General features: G+C 52.7%; 1 protein-coding gene across 2 annotated transcripts in view; it reads right to left on the bottom strand.

Annotated features, from left to right (window-relative positions):
* Positions 1 to 14,900, bottom strand: part of LOC144158133 (uncharacterized) — a 41,066-nt gene that overhangs the window by 13,262 nt on the left and 12,904 nt on the right. The window contains exons 1-2 of one of the 2 annotated variants that reach the window (XM_077688789.1): positions 10,340 to 10,478; positions 846 to 1,304 (exon numbers count right to left, since the gene is read on the bottom strand). In XM_077688789.1, coding sequence (XP_077544915.1) covers positions 846 to 1,214 — 369 coding nt within the window. In that variant the 5' untranslated portion in view covers positions 1,215 to 1,304; positions 10,340 to 10,478. Of the gene's footprint in view, positions 1 to 845; positions 1,305 to 10,339; positions 10,479 to 14,900 lie in introns of those variants that run through there. The other variant, XM_077688788.1, reaches the window with a different exon arrangement.

Genomic DNA, 14,900 nt, shown 5'->3' on the forward strand with positions numbered 1-14,900 from the left:
GGTTTCTTGAATCCACAGAAAAGCTGTCAGCAAAATCCTCGGATAAGGCATGAAATGGCTCGTTATTATGTAGGGCTAGAGCGATGAGCGGCTTGTACGACCACCGGTTTCCGAAAGCCCATTGACAACGTTCCAAATGCGTGTTGCCGGGGTAAAGACCTCCCTCGAGCCTTCAAAAAGGATTGCAAGTCAGTGCACTCATCAATAAATGCAGACGACATATGTATCTGGATTTCCGGATATCAACACAAGCGGTTGGCTCAAGCAGTAATTCCTTCCGTATACAAGCCTATCTCTCGTCGGTGGGATTAACGGTCTCCGCGGAAAAATCTTGCTTCATTTTGTTTCCTGTAAGTTACCGGAAAAGCCTACGCGACTCAAGTTAACCTTAGGTGGCTTGTCAATCCGGCAAGCTAATCGCGTGAAGTTTCTCGGCGTCACCATCGACATGCCGTGGAGCCTCTTGTCACGCCCCTGGTGCCCCGCTTAAATATGCTTTGACGAATTCCTGGAACCAACTGGGGGAGCCAGCCGTGATCTATGCTTCGGCTCCACTCGGCGCTCATCTTGAGACGGGCTCTTTACCAAGTGCCTGTTTTGCCTCCTTTGGAGTCCCAGTATGCTCGTCTGGGAGCATCGCACCGATAGGGATAACATTTATGCGTCACGGCCAAACTATAGTATACGGGCCACTTAACTGTCTGAGCAACAACGCTTGAAAATGCATATGAGCATGGTTGTAACAATGGTTGCAACACAGCGGTAATAGGTTACCACCAACAGGTTTAGGAACACGGATGATTAGCATGCTCGGTAATCAAAAGACGCAACGAAGATTCCCTCGCCTTGAGCTGCTCCCGGCACGCGGCGAGTTGGTCGCCGAGCCTCCGTCCCTCCTGGGTGCGTTCCTCGAGCTGGGCGTCGAGCGCGGCTCGGGCCGTGGCCTCGGCGTCCAGAGCCCGCTGGGCCTGATCGCGACCCCTGCGCTCGGCGGCCAGCTGACTGCGCAGCTCGGCCAGTTTGGCCTCGTGCTCGAGCGCGCCGGCGCAGAGAGAGGCCCGCGCGTCGTCCAGGTCCTCGCGCAGCGCCTCGTTCTCGGCGCGCAGCCTCTTGACGGCCCCGGGGGCCTCGGCGCAGCCCGCCAGCGCGGCCTTGAGCAGCGCGTTCTCGTGGCGCAGCAGCTTCTCGTTGTCCTCGCAGAGCCGCTCCTGCATGGCCAGCTGCACGAGCTCGTCGCGCTGCCGCTGGTGCTCGAAGCCCAGGTCCTTGAACGCCTGCCGCCAGCGCCGAACCGCCTCCCGAACCTGCGCATCGTTGCACAACGGTATAGGCTCCGCCGGAAGTGCGGAAGCTCCGCACTCTGACGGATTTCATGGGGGACACTGACTATCAACAACTAGCAACCATCCACAATTCTTTTAGGGGCGGGGGCTGTTGGCGTCTCCTGTCGTCGTCGTCGTAATCGTCGCCTCATGTAGTCACGGCACTAAAACACCGGCAACTCGTTTACGCCTCGCGCTAGAACGTAATGGCCCAACCACATGCACGCGTAAAATCGACGCACTCGCGCAACGACGTAAACTGGCGTAATAAAGGCCCAACCACATGCACGCGTAAAATCAACGCACTCGCGCAACGACGTACGCCGCTGTCTTTACGCCGACCGACGACACAGCCGACGATGTCGGAGTCTGACTCGGAGAGGGCGAGCGGGCGAGCGGGCGAGTAATGCACATATCGCCGCAACACGCGCGTAAACCAATGCGCCGCGCAGTGTGGCTCGACTACTCTGCACTCAGCTTTGTGGCGACCAGTTTAACTACATTTTAACTCAAATAAAAAAAATAATGCCTATTCTCACAAAAATACGTATATTTATTACAGAAATAACTAAAACACTTCTTGGGACATTAAAAAACGTTAAGGATTAGCATGCATATTTGGCAGGCACAAAACCCTTCGCTACATTTGGCGTAAACTGCCTTGCTCCCATAGTTGCTCGTTGCTTCGCGTGTGTTGTCCAGTTGCTTGGTCTCCGTATTTTACAAACTACTTCGTTTTATCGCATAATTAATAGTGAAGTTAGCTTATTTATCAATTCGCTGTCCTGTTATGCGACCTGACCGCCGATAACATCACCGCCAAAGGTCTACGTCAACGCCGTGCGCCCGAAAGTTTGCGTCGATGTCTGGCGGGCTCTGACTTGGGCGTAACAAGCGTACCAATACATTCAGCGCACGCCGGACTACGCTGGTTCCTTACGCGCTTACGCCGGTTTACGTCGTTGCGCGAGTACGTCGGTTTTACGCGTGCATGTGGTTGGGCCTTTAAGAGCGTAAGGAACCGGCGTACTCCGGCGTACGCGGAATGCATTGCTACGCGCTTGTTACGCCGAAGTCAGACCAGGTCAGACCGTCAGACCCTGCCAGACATCGACGCAAACTTTCGGGCGCGCATGTTGACGTAGAGCTCTGGCGGTGATGTTATCTGGCATAACAAGACTGCAAATTCATAAATAAGCTAACTTTACTATTAATTATGCGATAAAACGAAGTAATTTGTAAAATACGGGGAGCAAACAACCGGCCAAACCAAGCGAAGCAACGAGCAACTATGGGAGCAAGGCAGTTTACGCCAAATGCAGCGGAGGGATTTGTGCCTGGCAAGTATGCATACTAATCCTCAACGTTTTTTAATGTCCCAAGAACTGTTTTAGTTGATTCTGTATTAAATATACGTACTTTTGTAAGAATAGGCATTATTTGAGTTAAAATGTAGTTGAACTGGTCGCCGCAAAGCTGAGTCCGGGTGAGGTTACTCGCCGTCTCTGACGTCGCCGGTCGGCGTAAAGGCAGCGGCGTATATCGCCGTAGGCGTACGTCGTTGTCCGAGTACGTCGGTTTTACGCGTGATTGTGGTTGGGCCTTAACGCGCATTCAAAAAACACCGGGACACTCGTTTAAGCCTTGCGCTGGAGAGCTTCGCAACGCGTACTAAGAGAACACCCCGGGACACTCGTTTTCCAACGCCTCGCGCTAGAGAGCTTCGTGCTTCAAAGACACGAGACTTTTACAGCAAAGCTGTACTCAGTGGGGATCGCGACTTTCACGCGAAACCCTTTCTGGCTAGCTTCCCCTCGCGGCCGCGTGCACAACGCGCCTCGCTCATGCGACGGGAACCATACGGGAGGGCGCCAGCGACCGGACGGTTTGTTGTCGCCCTGGTGGAGTTGTTGACCCTTTTCCCCTCTGCTTTACCCGAGAACCAGTTCTTCCTCGATACTAGCGCCACCAAAAGGCGAGGTCTGGTGGGTTGTCGGATGACGTGAGGACGCTCTCCTGTCTTGGGGATGTGCTAGCGCGCGGACGTTTCGGCGCGCTGGTCCGGACCTGGGGAACGCGCCACAATGGGACGCGTCCGGGCGAGCTGGGAGACTGCGATCGCGCTCGCACGCGCAGCGCTCCGCTGCTCCGGTATGCCATCGGTGAGTCGAATCATCTCGATCTCTAGCGTTGTTTACTGCCTCGCTCCCAGTGTTACCATTATGGCCTACGATTAGTCTGTAGGCAGTGTATTTGATTTGCACTTTGCAATAAATGCTGCCATTGATTTTTGCCCTCGCAGCCTCCTGCCTTTGTCTGTCTCCGCAAACAACGGACCCGTCCGCAGCCGGCGCTCGCAAGGCATGTTTGCTGAGCGCGATGGCTGCGGGGTGGGAAATCACTAGTGTGTGAAATCTACAATCCCACAACCCCCAAACGGTTTCATCTCCGTTGGCAAAAACGCCGAAGCGCCAAGACTATTTTTTTGCTTCGCCCCTCGCCAGGTTTCACGTTAGTGGAGATCAGTGGCGTAACTAGGGTGGGGCATGGGGTACAAGTGCGCCGGGCGCCACTTGGGAGGGGGCGCCCGCAGCCGAGTGCGCCCAACATGTGCCCGAAGGGACAAAATATAGCAGGGCGGCGCAGCCGTAAAAGTTGCCGTTGAAGAGAGTGCTAGTTTGGGCTTGTCGGTACGACGCTGTGACGAGAGAATAAGACGAGGACGGGGACAAAGGGAATGCACACGGCACGCAGATCGGCCGCCAGCGCCCTGCATTTGTGTCCACCTCTCTCCGTCCTCGTCGTATTCGGCGCCATTCTCTTGTTACAGCGTCGCTGCTCAAGTACTTAAACTGCTCTCCTTGATTCAGTGAAGCGTGTACATGTGAACATGTGAATACCTAGGTACGCCCGGATCAAAGAGCGCAGGAGGCAACCCCAGATGATATTCAGTGTACGTGCGTGCGTGCGTCATGCATGTGTTCTCGTTTGTATTCCAGAAGCGGGGGGTGCTTGAAATTTCCGCCCTTATATTTCGATTAACACTTTGCAGGTATTCGTGCAAGGTGAGGTAAACCACGTGCATGTGATCCTGGTTTGTTTACTCACGAAAGCTTTATGGTCATGTTTCTTCAAAAACTGCCCGCGGCGAATGCTCAGTGGAAAGCCTTGCGCAGCTGAGCTCCCGGTTCGGTTCTACATTTCCATCCGCAGTGGTTATTTTTCTGATGAAGATGAAACATTGAAACACCTAACTGCATGAAATTTCGCGGCACGTTGAAGGGAACCAAAAGTGTTTTTAGATTTATTAAGAATCCGGTGAGTCAGCGAATCACTGTTGTAAGTTCAAACGGTCTGACCATTCAACCGCATTATAGACCATGCTGCAACGCTGGCAATAGCAACTTGTTTTGCAACTGAATAGTAACCACAATACCAGCTATCCACGAAAAAATAAATTACGGGGGATGCTTATAACTTTCTTAGAATGTGAAGGCAAAAGAAAACAATACACTAGAGAGTGGCTGACCTCAGCTAGAAGAGGAGGAGCAACGCGGCCTGATTGACTTCATTCATGAAGCCGTCAGCAGAAGCCTGGACCGAGGCCCCTGAATCTCGCAGCGCTCCCTACAACTCCTCCTCACTTTCTACCTGTGAATAAAATATTGCCGCGAACCATGTTTATTTATGTTTTGCTTTTAGCGCCCGGCTGCGCCGGTCTGTGTTATCTGTGTGCCAAGGGAAGCGCGTGTTCCATTTCTTTCTATGCCGCATGTGTTATCTCTTCTGAAAGGGAGAGCATTCTGAACTAACGTGAACAGCCTAGAATAATCTTATTTGTTATGGATGTAAATCGACGGATCGAGAAACAGTCGCGCCTAAAGATAAAAACCTGCAGAGCAGACGCCGCGGCATTCCATTCCACTCTCCGACGCTCGCCGACGCACGTCACTTTTTTTTACTGCTGTCTCGCCGCCTGTGTACTCTTTGATTTCTTAGGGGAGCACACGTTCGCTCCAATAAACTCGTTTCCTTTGAAGACAACTGCGTCGTCTTTGACTTCGTGACATCTGGTGTAAGTGCGGGGTACGCACCCTTCATGCTCTCTACAACCTCTGGAAGCCGCCAAGCCAGTCCAACAAGAGCCAGCCACCGCCTGCAAGGTTTACCACCCGAGCTCGGTCTACTACCGGAGAAATGGTCAACCAAGCCAATCCTCCTGTCGTTCTGCAGCAACCTCGGGAGCCCCCATCATTCCGAGGATTCCCTGGTGAAGACCCAGAAGAGTGACTGGAGAAGCTGGAGTGCGTCCGAAGTTTCAACCGATCGGATGATAAAGAAACTCTGAGGCAAGTGTTTTTCTACCTCGGAGATTCGGCTCAAGTATGGTTTGAAAATCACGAGAGCTCGCTAACATCATGGAGCATGTTCAAAGCGGTATTGTCGAAAACATTCTTAACTGTCGTACGGAAAGAACGAGCTGAGGTGTTGTTGCAGACGCGAATCCAACACCCTAACGAAGGTGTTGTGGTATTCGTTGAGGAGATGAAGATGCTGTTCTGACGAGCTGACCCGGAAATGGGAGAAGAGAAGAAGGTGCGCTTTCTGATGCGGGGAGTTAAACAAGAGCTTTTCGCTGGACTCATTCTCAACCCGCCCAAAACCGTCGCTGAGTTCGTGACAGAGGCTTCGATGATCGAGAGGACCCTGGACATGCGTTCGAGGCAATACGATCGACCACTTAACGCGTTTTTGGCGAACCCCGCCAACGGCCCTGGATTCGCGACGTAAGACTTACGGGAAACGATCCGCGCCATCGTTCGCGAAGAACTGAGGAGGCTTTTCCCAACCACGTCGCAACCCCAGATCGCCTCCATGACCGACGTGATCCGAGAAGAAGTCCAACTCGCGCTGGGGACTTCTACGCCGTCGGAAGCACCCCGCGAACCACAAGCGATGACCTACTCTGCGGCTGTTCGTCGACCACGACCTGCTCCAACCCGTAGTCGTACCGCCGTAGGCCCCGCCGTACCGCCGCCTACTGTCGCCCGCCCGACCCCCTGTAGTCCGAAACCAGACGCCGAGGAAGACGGAAGTATGGCGAACTCCCGATAATCGTCCTCTGTGCTACCACTGCGGAGAGGCCGACCACATCTACCGTCACTGCCCATACAGGAGACTCGGACTGCGTGGTTTCTCCGTCGATGCACCTCGCCCTCTTCCTGGCCAACGACCGCGTGAGATCGACGACTACCTATCTCAAACCAGCCGTGGCCCAGCCCGTTTAAACCGTTCGCCGTCGCCTACCCGTACGAGTCGCCGAACCGCCTTAGCAATGCTGACTTCGCACGTGGAAGATCCGCCAGCCCACGCAGGGGAAACTAAAGGCAGGAACTTCTGGAGGTGAAGTTGCACAACGGCGAAAAAAAGAAAACCCTCCAACGACGCAAGGGCGCGCCGAAGACCGTGATTCACGACATGCCCTCATCCCGACGACCCGACGGAACCCTGACGAGACTCCCGAACACGACGATAGCTACACGGCGCGACGCGTACCCAACATCACATGTAGAGACGGCCGCCGAGAAGACGACGACAACGACGACGCACAGTGCCCGACCGTCAACACGTACAAGCCGAGATGCGACGCCCCGACGCACCCGGAACTCGAGGAAGGCGGAGTCCGACGTCCACTTGTCCATCGACGGCTTTGACGTAGTCGCCCTCATCGACACGGGAGCCGACTACTCGGTAATGAGCGGGTCATTTGCGTCCAAGCTGAAGAAAGTTACGACAAGATGGCACGGTCCGCATATACGCACAGCAGGAGCCCATCTCGTAATGCCAAGTGGAACGTGCACATCACGCGTCACCATAGACATACCCTGCCACATACCCTGCTGAGTTCGTCATTTTGACTAACTTCTCCCGTGAAGCAACTCTCGAAATGGACTTTTTGACGGACAACGGCGCAATAACTGATCTGCAGACCAAGTCGATAAATTTTTCCTCCGATCACTCCACGACGCCTCAGCCGAACCCAGATCACCGTGCTGCTGTAAGGATCGCCAACGATCACGTCACCCTGCCACCCCGCGCAAGCTTGATGATCGCCGTATGTGAGGATGCTGCTCCTGACATCGACGCTATCGTAGAGAGTGACCAAAGGTTGCTTCTCAACCGCGGTGTCTCCGTCGCAAGAGGCATTGCGCGCTTTAAGCAATGCCAGTCCCACGTTTTGGTCACCAATTTCACTGAGGAGTACTAGCATCTAAACAAGGGCGCTGCAATTGCGTTGCTCGAAGAAACGCAAGAAGAAAGTCAAGTGATTGCGGTAGCCAACATTGAACGCGCACGCGCAGATGCTTCAAAGCTGCCGCATCCTTTCGACGTGAACCCGGCGCTGCCGCAAAAAAATCGAGACAGATTACTGGATTTGCTGCGTCGCTACAGCGAGTGTTTTTCGTCAAACTCAAAATTACGTCAGACACCCCTAGCGAAGCACCGAATTATAACCGAAGATGGAGCCCGACCAACCCGACAGTCACCGTACCGCGTCTCTTCACACGAGCGGGAAGCCATCCGGACTGAGGTCGACGACATGCTCAGCGACGACATTATACAGCCATCGAAAAGCCCCTGGGCTGCGCCGGTCGTACTCCTAAAGAAAAAAGACGGCACATTAAGGTTCTGCGTTGACTACCGCCCACTCAACAAAATCACCAAAAAGGACGTGTACCCCCTGCCACGAATCGACGACGCCCTCGACCACCTCTGCCATGCGGAGTACTTCTCATCGATGGATCTGAAGACCGGCTACTGGCAAATTGAAGTGGACGAGAGAGACCGAGAGAAGACTGCATTTATAACCACGGATGGCCTATACGAGTTCAAGGTGATGCCTTTTGGGCTGTGCACGGCGCCAGCAACATTTCAAAGAGTCGTGGACATTGCGCTAGCTGGCCTGAAGTGGCACACTGGCCTCGTATACCTAGACGACGTTGTGGTATTCGCCCGGACTTTCGACGAACACCTTGCAATGTTGGAGTCTGTACTTTAGGCCATTCGTACGGCGGGGTTAACGCTTAAGCCTGAAAAGTGCCGTTTCGCGTATGAAGAATTGAAGTTTTTGGGCCACGTCGTCAACGCCGCGGGAGTCCTACCCGACCCGGCAAAAACTTCAACCATTGCGAACTTCCCAAGACCGAAAGACAATAAGGGCTTGCGAAGATTTCTCGGACTGTGCGCATACTACCGGCGCTTCGTCGCAAACTTCGCACGCATTGCAGAGCCACTCACGCTTGACGAAAGATAGCACGCCTTTTAGTTGGGAAAACGACCAAGAAAAAGCATTCTGCGAGCTGCAAAAACGCCAGCAAAGCCCACCCGTGCTCGCTCATTTCAATGAAAACGCCGAAACAGAAATGCACACGGACGCCAGTGACATAGGTTTGGGTGCCGTCCTCGTTCAAAAGCAAAGCGGTTGCGAAAAGGTTGCCTATGCCACCCGTACTGTGTTGAAGGAGGAGAAAAACTACTCTGCCTCCGAAAAAGAGTGCCTGGATATCATATTGGCCATTTAGAAATTTCGCCCATACGTGTATGGTAGAACGTTTAAGGTTGTGACAGACCACCATGCGCTCTGTTGGTTCGCCAATTTGAAGGACCCTTCTGGCCGCCTTGGGCGATGGAGCTTGCGCCTGCAGGAATTCGACGTTACAATCGTCTACAAATCCGGCAGGAAACACTGCGACGCCGACTGCCTGTCCCGCGCCCCCGTCGACCCACCACTACAAGAATCCGATGAAGACGGCGCGTTCTTCGGAGTCGTTACGGAGAGCGACCTCCGCCCAGCAGCGTGCCGACCCCGACTTGCGCGTCATGATCGACTACCTCGAAGGACGCAACGTCGCCGTGCCTAGGGCGTTCGAACAAAACTTACCAGCATTCAGCCTCAAAAACTCCGTCCTCGTAAAGAAAAATGTCAGCCCCGGAACGAGAACGAATTACCTTCTTGTCATCCCGGCAGATCTCCGTGACGAAATTTTGGAAGCATGCCATGACGACCCGTCTTCGAGACATCTCGGCACAGCTCGCACAATTGGAAAAATCAAGGCGAGGTAGTAGGTACTACTGGCCCCGCCTTACATCCGACGTCACCCACTACGTCCGGTGCTGCCGTGACTGCCAGCGACGAAAAACGCCGCCGACGAGACCCGCCGGACTTCTGCAGCCGATTGCCGTCCCATCGAGGCCTTTCCAGCAGATTGGAATGGACCTTTGGGCCCGTTCCCTACGTCACGATCCGAGAACAAGTGGATTGTCGTAGCGACATACTACATGACGCGCTACGCAGAGACCGCTGCTCTTCCGAGGGGGACTGCCCAAGAAGTCGCAAAGTTCTTCATAAGTCAAGTTGTGCTGCGACATGAAGCCCCTGAAGTTCTAATTACGGACCGCTGTACGGCATTTACTGCTGAGCTGATGCAAGGAATCTTACGCTACAGCAACACGGATCACCGATGAACGACGGCGTATACCACCCCCGAACGAACGGACTAACGGAACGTTTGAGCAAGACGATCGCGGATATGCTGTCCATGTACGTCGATGTTAAACATAAGACCTGGGACGAAGTGCTCCCATATGTCACGTTTGCGTACAACACGGCTATCCAAGATACTACGCAGATGACAACGTTCGAGCTTGTCTACGGAAGGCGGCCGACTACGGGGCTTGACGCCATGCTTCCGCACGTAGAAGACGACGACCTCAACGCCGACTTCCAAGGGTATACCTTCAGCGTGGGGAGGAGGCCCGCCAGCTCGCTCGAGTTCGTACAACGGACCAGCAGTTGGTGGATGCCGGCCGCTACAACCTCCGACGCCGAGACTCCGAGTACCGCCCAGGGGATCGTGTGTGGGTTGGACTACCATCCGACGACGCGGACTGAGTGAGAAGCTTCTACGACGGTATTTCGGACCCTACCAGATTCTACGACGTGTTGGCCAACTTACCTACGAAGTCATCCCCGATGGTGATTCCGGCAGATCACGACGACGCACGCGACCTGAAGTCGTCCACGTGGTTCGCTTAAAACCTTTCTACGCGCGATGACGGACTTTTATTATTTTTTTTCGGACTGTCGTTTATGTTAGCATCGGGCCGGTGCACTCTTAGAGGGGGGGGGGGGGGGGTAATGCCGCGAACTATGTATTGCGTTTTTTTATTTATGTTTTGCTTTTACCGTCCGGCAGCACCGGTCTGTGTTATCTGTGTGCCAAGGGAATTAAGCGCGTGTTCCATTCTTTTTTTCTATGCCGCATGTGTTATCTCTTCTGATATGGAGAGCGTTCCGAACTAACGTGAACAGCCTATAATAATCTTCTTCGTTGTGGATGTAAGTCGATGGTTCCAGAAACAGTCGCGCCTAAAGAAAAAAGCCTGCAGAGCAGACGCCGCGTCATTCCATTACACTCTCCGACGCTCGCCGACGCACGTCACTTGTTTTTACTGCTGTCTCGCCGCCTGTCTATTTTTTGAGTTCTTAAAGGAGCACAAGTTCGCTCCAGTAAACTCGTTTCCTTTGAAGACAACTGCGTCGTCTTTGACTTCGTGACAATATTCTCTCTCTCTCTCTCTCTCTCTCTCTCTCTCTCTCTCTCTCTCTCGGTACTACACTGATCAGCGCGGTTCACTTCCCGCTCTTATTATTGGCGGAGCTCTGGGTGATGTGAAATGCTCCGCCGGATGCATGCTCAAACATGCCCTTCTCCAGGGGTGTTTTGAATGGCGCAAAACACTCCGCTAAATGCCAGGAAAAACTCCTCTCCTTAGCAGAGTAATGGACAGCATAAAATACTCTGCAAAATGCCCCAAAGGTCTCTCCTCATCAGCGGAGTAACTCCGAGCAAAAAATACTCCGCTAAATGCATGAGAAATCTCTCTACCCTAGAGGAGTTTATGAAATATTCCCTCCTAGAAGAGTAAACATAACTCCGTATACGGAGTGCGCCGGAGTTGAACGACTCCGGCCGCTCCAGCAACTCGGGACCCGTCGACGACGAAGAAAACGAGAGGGCTAGGGGGGGTTGGGAATAAACCCCCTTGGAGGTTGGCGTCGGTTGCCTTTGTTTCTTGCCATGCCGTGTAGACGCCGCCAGCCGCGTGTGGAGGATCACCCGAGTCACATCCATACCCACAACAATCTCCTTGTTTTAGCACGATCCACCAAAATCTGACTGACGTCATATCCGTCACGGAAATGACATCGCCAGAAAAAGTTCCATTGACGCGGCTGCGCCAGGATTCGAGCCGGGATCTCCGTCGCCGCAACGGGAGGTGCCAGCCGCCTTACCAAATGCGTTATTAGCTGCAGGGCAGACAGCTGTATGAACGCGCCATATATCTTTTCTATACACCATTTTCCATAAGCAGCCGGGAAAGGAGGAAAATACTCTCAAACCAGTTCTCTCGGCGGCCGACCAGTGTTGCCTGTGCGCGCTGGGCTGTTAACATCGCTCCGCGCGGTATGCTCCGCTGCGTATACAGGGGGTATTTCGCACCGCGTGCTTAGTTTTTGCGGGACCTTCAACTGTTTTAGCCAAAGCTGCGATGCCGTTCAAGGCGCAAACGTCACTTCGTCAGCACTGCGCTGTGGTGGGTTATTGAACAACCAGAGAAAGCGAGAAACAGTCGCTGACAGCACGCATGTGCACGACACTGCCTGGAGAAAATGCAGTGCGGTTGCGGCGTGTTTTTGCTGCATCGCTTCCCAACACACACCGAGTTGAGATATTGGTGGATGCCGGTGATAAATCGCAACGACTTTGTACCAACGACCAACTCCAGGGTTTGTTGGGTGCACTTGGACAGCAAAATCCATTTATTACACGCAAAGCTGCGACAGGGAACGGAACCCCCTGAAATGTTACAAGCAACTTTATCCTTTACCATACAGCATTGATTGATTGGTTGATTGATTAATTGATTCATTGTGGTGTTTAACGCCCCGACGCTTCTGGGTGATGAGGTGCGCCGTAGTGGAGGGCTCCGGGTTAATTTTGACCACCTGAGGATTTTTCACGAGCGCCGATACAATACTACTTACAATAACTTCTGGTTCCTTGCAGTCAATTTAAAATACCACATATTGTTTGGTCATTACAGCCGATTGGCATTAAACAATACCCTTTTCATCTCAGGGCCGTACCCAGAAATTTTTTTCGGGGGGGGGGGGGGTATGAATTTCCGGAAGAGGGTAGTTTTGCTGAAAGCAAGAGTAAGTATTGTTTTTTGTGCTGCCTGGAAAAGATTTCGGGAGGGGTTTGAACCCCCAAACCCGCCCTCTGGGTACGGCCCTGTTTCATCTAATCTAACCTTTAAAATCACGGCGTTTTGTTTCCTTTTTTTTTTTAGGCCAACGCATTACACTGCTGGTCGATAGCAGGATAAGCAGGCAGCCAAATGTGGAAACTCAGCTCGAGATACGCGTGAACGCTGCATTTGGAAAATAGCTCAACCTGTTCACAACGCGGTCAAAGGAAAAGCTTCTAATCCTTTTGCGTTGCCACGGAATCTAAAGTATTACCATTACAAAACAGTTACTGCTGGTCGCGTAAAGCATTCGCGGTGCAAGCAGCGGTTTCACAAAGGTGGGCTCCGAGCGACAGGCCACATGCGCTGCGCAGAGTTAGGTAAATCATGATCACGATCATGATCAACCAATATTAACTCGCCCGAACGTCGACCCTTCTGCTTAACCTTCGAATAGTAATTTTGTGCGGTCGTGTTATTTTTCCGCCCAGGTAATTTCGTTTCGTCAGTAACCGTCATAAGTCTAGTTAAGAAAGATTATATTGCATTGCAATGTCAACAGCGTAGCAATCGCCTCGTCGAAAGTCCATCGCGAGCACGGATCACCGTGACCCACATATGCTGTGCGCGCTCCGAATTCGACGTCCGAGCTTCCGTAAACATGACTAATCGGTGAACATAACAAGCACGGTGGCATTTAAAACACGTATTTACACCCCGATATCGATTTCTATGTCAGTCGGTGCCATACCGGTACGTTTGCATCGCGGAACTGCGGAGCACCACCGGCACCACCACCACACTGCTACTGCTGCTCGCAACAGCCGGGGTCGGAATTCCCGCTCTGGCAGCAAATTAGGACCTAAAATCCGCCCGCATATGATGAAAACGAAAGAGAACACACACACACAAGCCCTGCAACCGCTAACTTAACGCCAAACCACTACGGTTCACTTGGCAATGCACGGGTACCGAGCAGACGCACGGAAAGAACGGAGCACTTAACAGCCCAGCGCGGAAGTTTCGGCGGTCGCTTCATAGACGGCGCTAGCGTCCGGTCAGAAAAAGCAAATGGCGGCGCCCATCTCTAGCAAGGAAAATGGTGTATAACGTCCTCTATTTCGATGGTGCTGCCGTCTGCGGGAGGTGAAGCGAAGTAGTGCATCACGACGCTAATGAGCGGCGACAGTTGGCGCCAGTCAAGCTCGTCGCAACGCAGCCGTCTGCCGTAAACTCCACGGAGAAGGAACGCAGTGGTCGCACATTTCCCAAACCGACGCACCAGCAGGTCGCCGCTCGCCAAGCACACCCACAAGACAGCGGACCGTCAGTTCACCAAACGATTGGCTGGCAACCCGTTCGGTTTCGTTGGCATGGTTTGCGAGCGCATGTGGTTTCATTCGGGTTTACGCAGCGCTCCGGCGCGTGCAATATGATGATGGTTGTGTTTTTATGGCGCAAGGCCGCCTACGGGCAAAGAGCGCCAAGGAAAAGTTGTTTTATGAGGACGAGGTGATAGTAATTCCAAAACATTCAACTAAAATATACGTGAAATGACATAAAAGACAATGTAGATGACTGGTGTAAAGGGCCAGGGTGTAAAGGGCATGGTAAGTAATGAGATGTAAAAAGTTGACATCGCTAAAAAACTTAAAAGTACGCTTTTGGGTGATTATGGGGTCGTCCTCCAAAAAGTACGATGGGTGTAGTGCAATGTGTTGTCTGTATAGTTGTGAGAAGTGTCTGTGTTGTGTTGTTTCTAGTGCCTTCCATGTATGAGGATGTGGATCACAACAGATAGGGCCTCTCCGCACCTACTGCACATAGGTCTTGGAGATCCAGTGAGCAGGGGCGGTATTCTCGTAACTGTCCCTTTTGAAAACGTCCCTTTTGAGTCCCTTTCATCGTGACGTACTTCCGGTTAGGCAGTAAGCGTTGGCAATAGGTTTGTTGCGCTTGCGTTACGTCACTTCCAGTTGTTTGCTTTTAGCCAATCAGGGCTCGCCAAAAGGGACAATTTTGAAAGGGATGCAAAAGGGACAAAACTCGAGAATACCGGCCCAGGTGCGAGTGCATTGCGTGGGTGTGCCCTATCCGTAATCTAGCCAAGACACATTTTACTGTCTATCTATTGCGTGTGTCGGTGGTGTATGGTCCCAAGTGTGGTTTTATTACATGTAACTAGTTGTATGTTTGTTAACTCCGGTGTGTTTGCCATGTTTTGCGAAGTTGTCTGATGTGTGGCTTCACGTCGGTGTAGGG

This window comes from Haemaphysalis longicornis, unplaced genomic scaffold (assembly GCF_048455015.1).
Source record: "Haemaphysalis longicornis isolate Haplotype H1 unplaced genomic scaffold, Haemaphysalis longicornis Haplotype H1 scaffold_10, whole genome shotgun sequence".
Taxonomy (NCBI): domain Eukaryota; kingdom Metazoa; phylum Arthropoda; class Arachnida; order Ixodida; family Ixodidae; genus Haemaphysalis; species Haemaphysalis longicornis.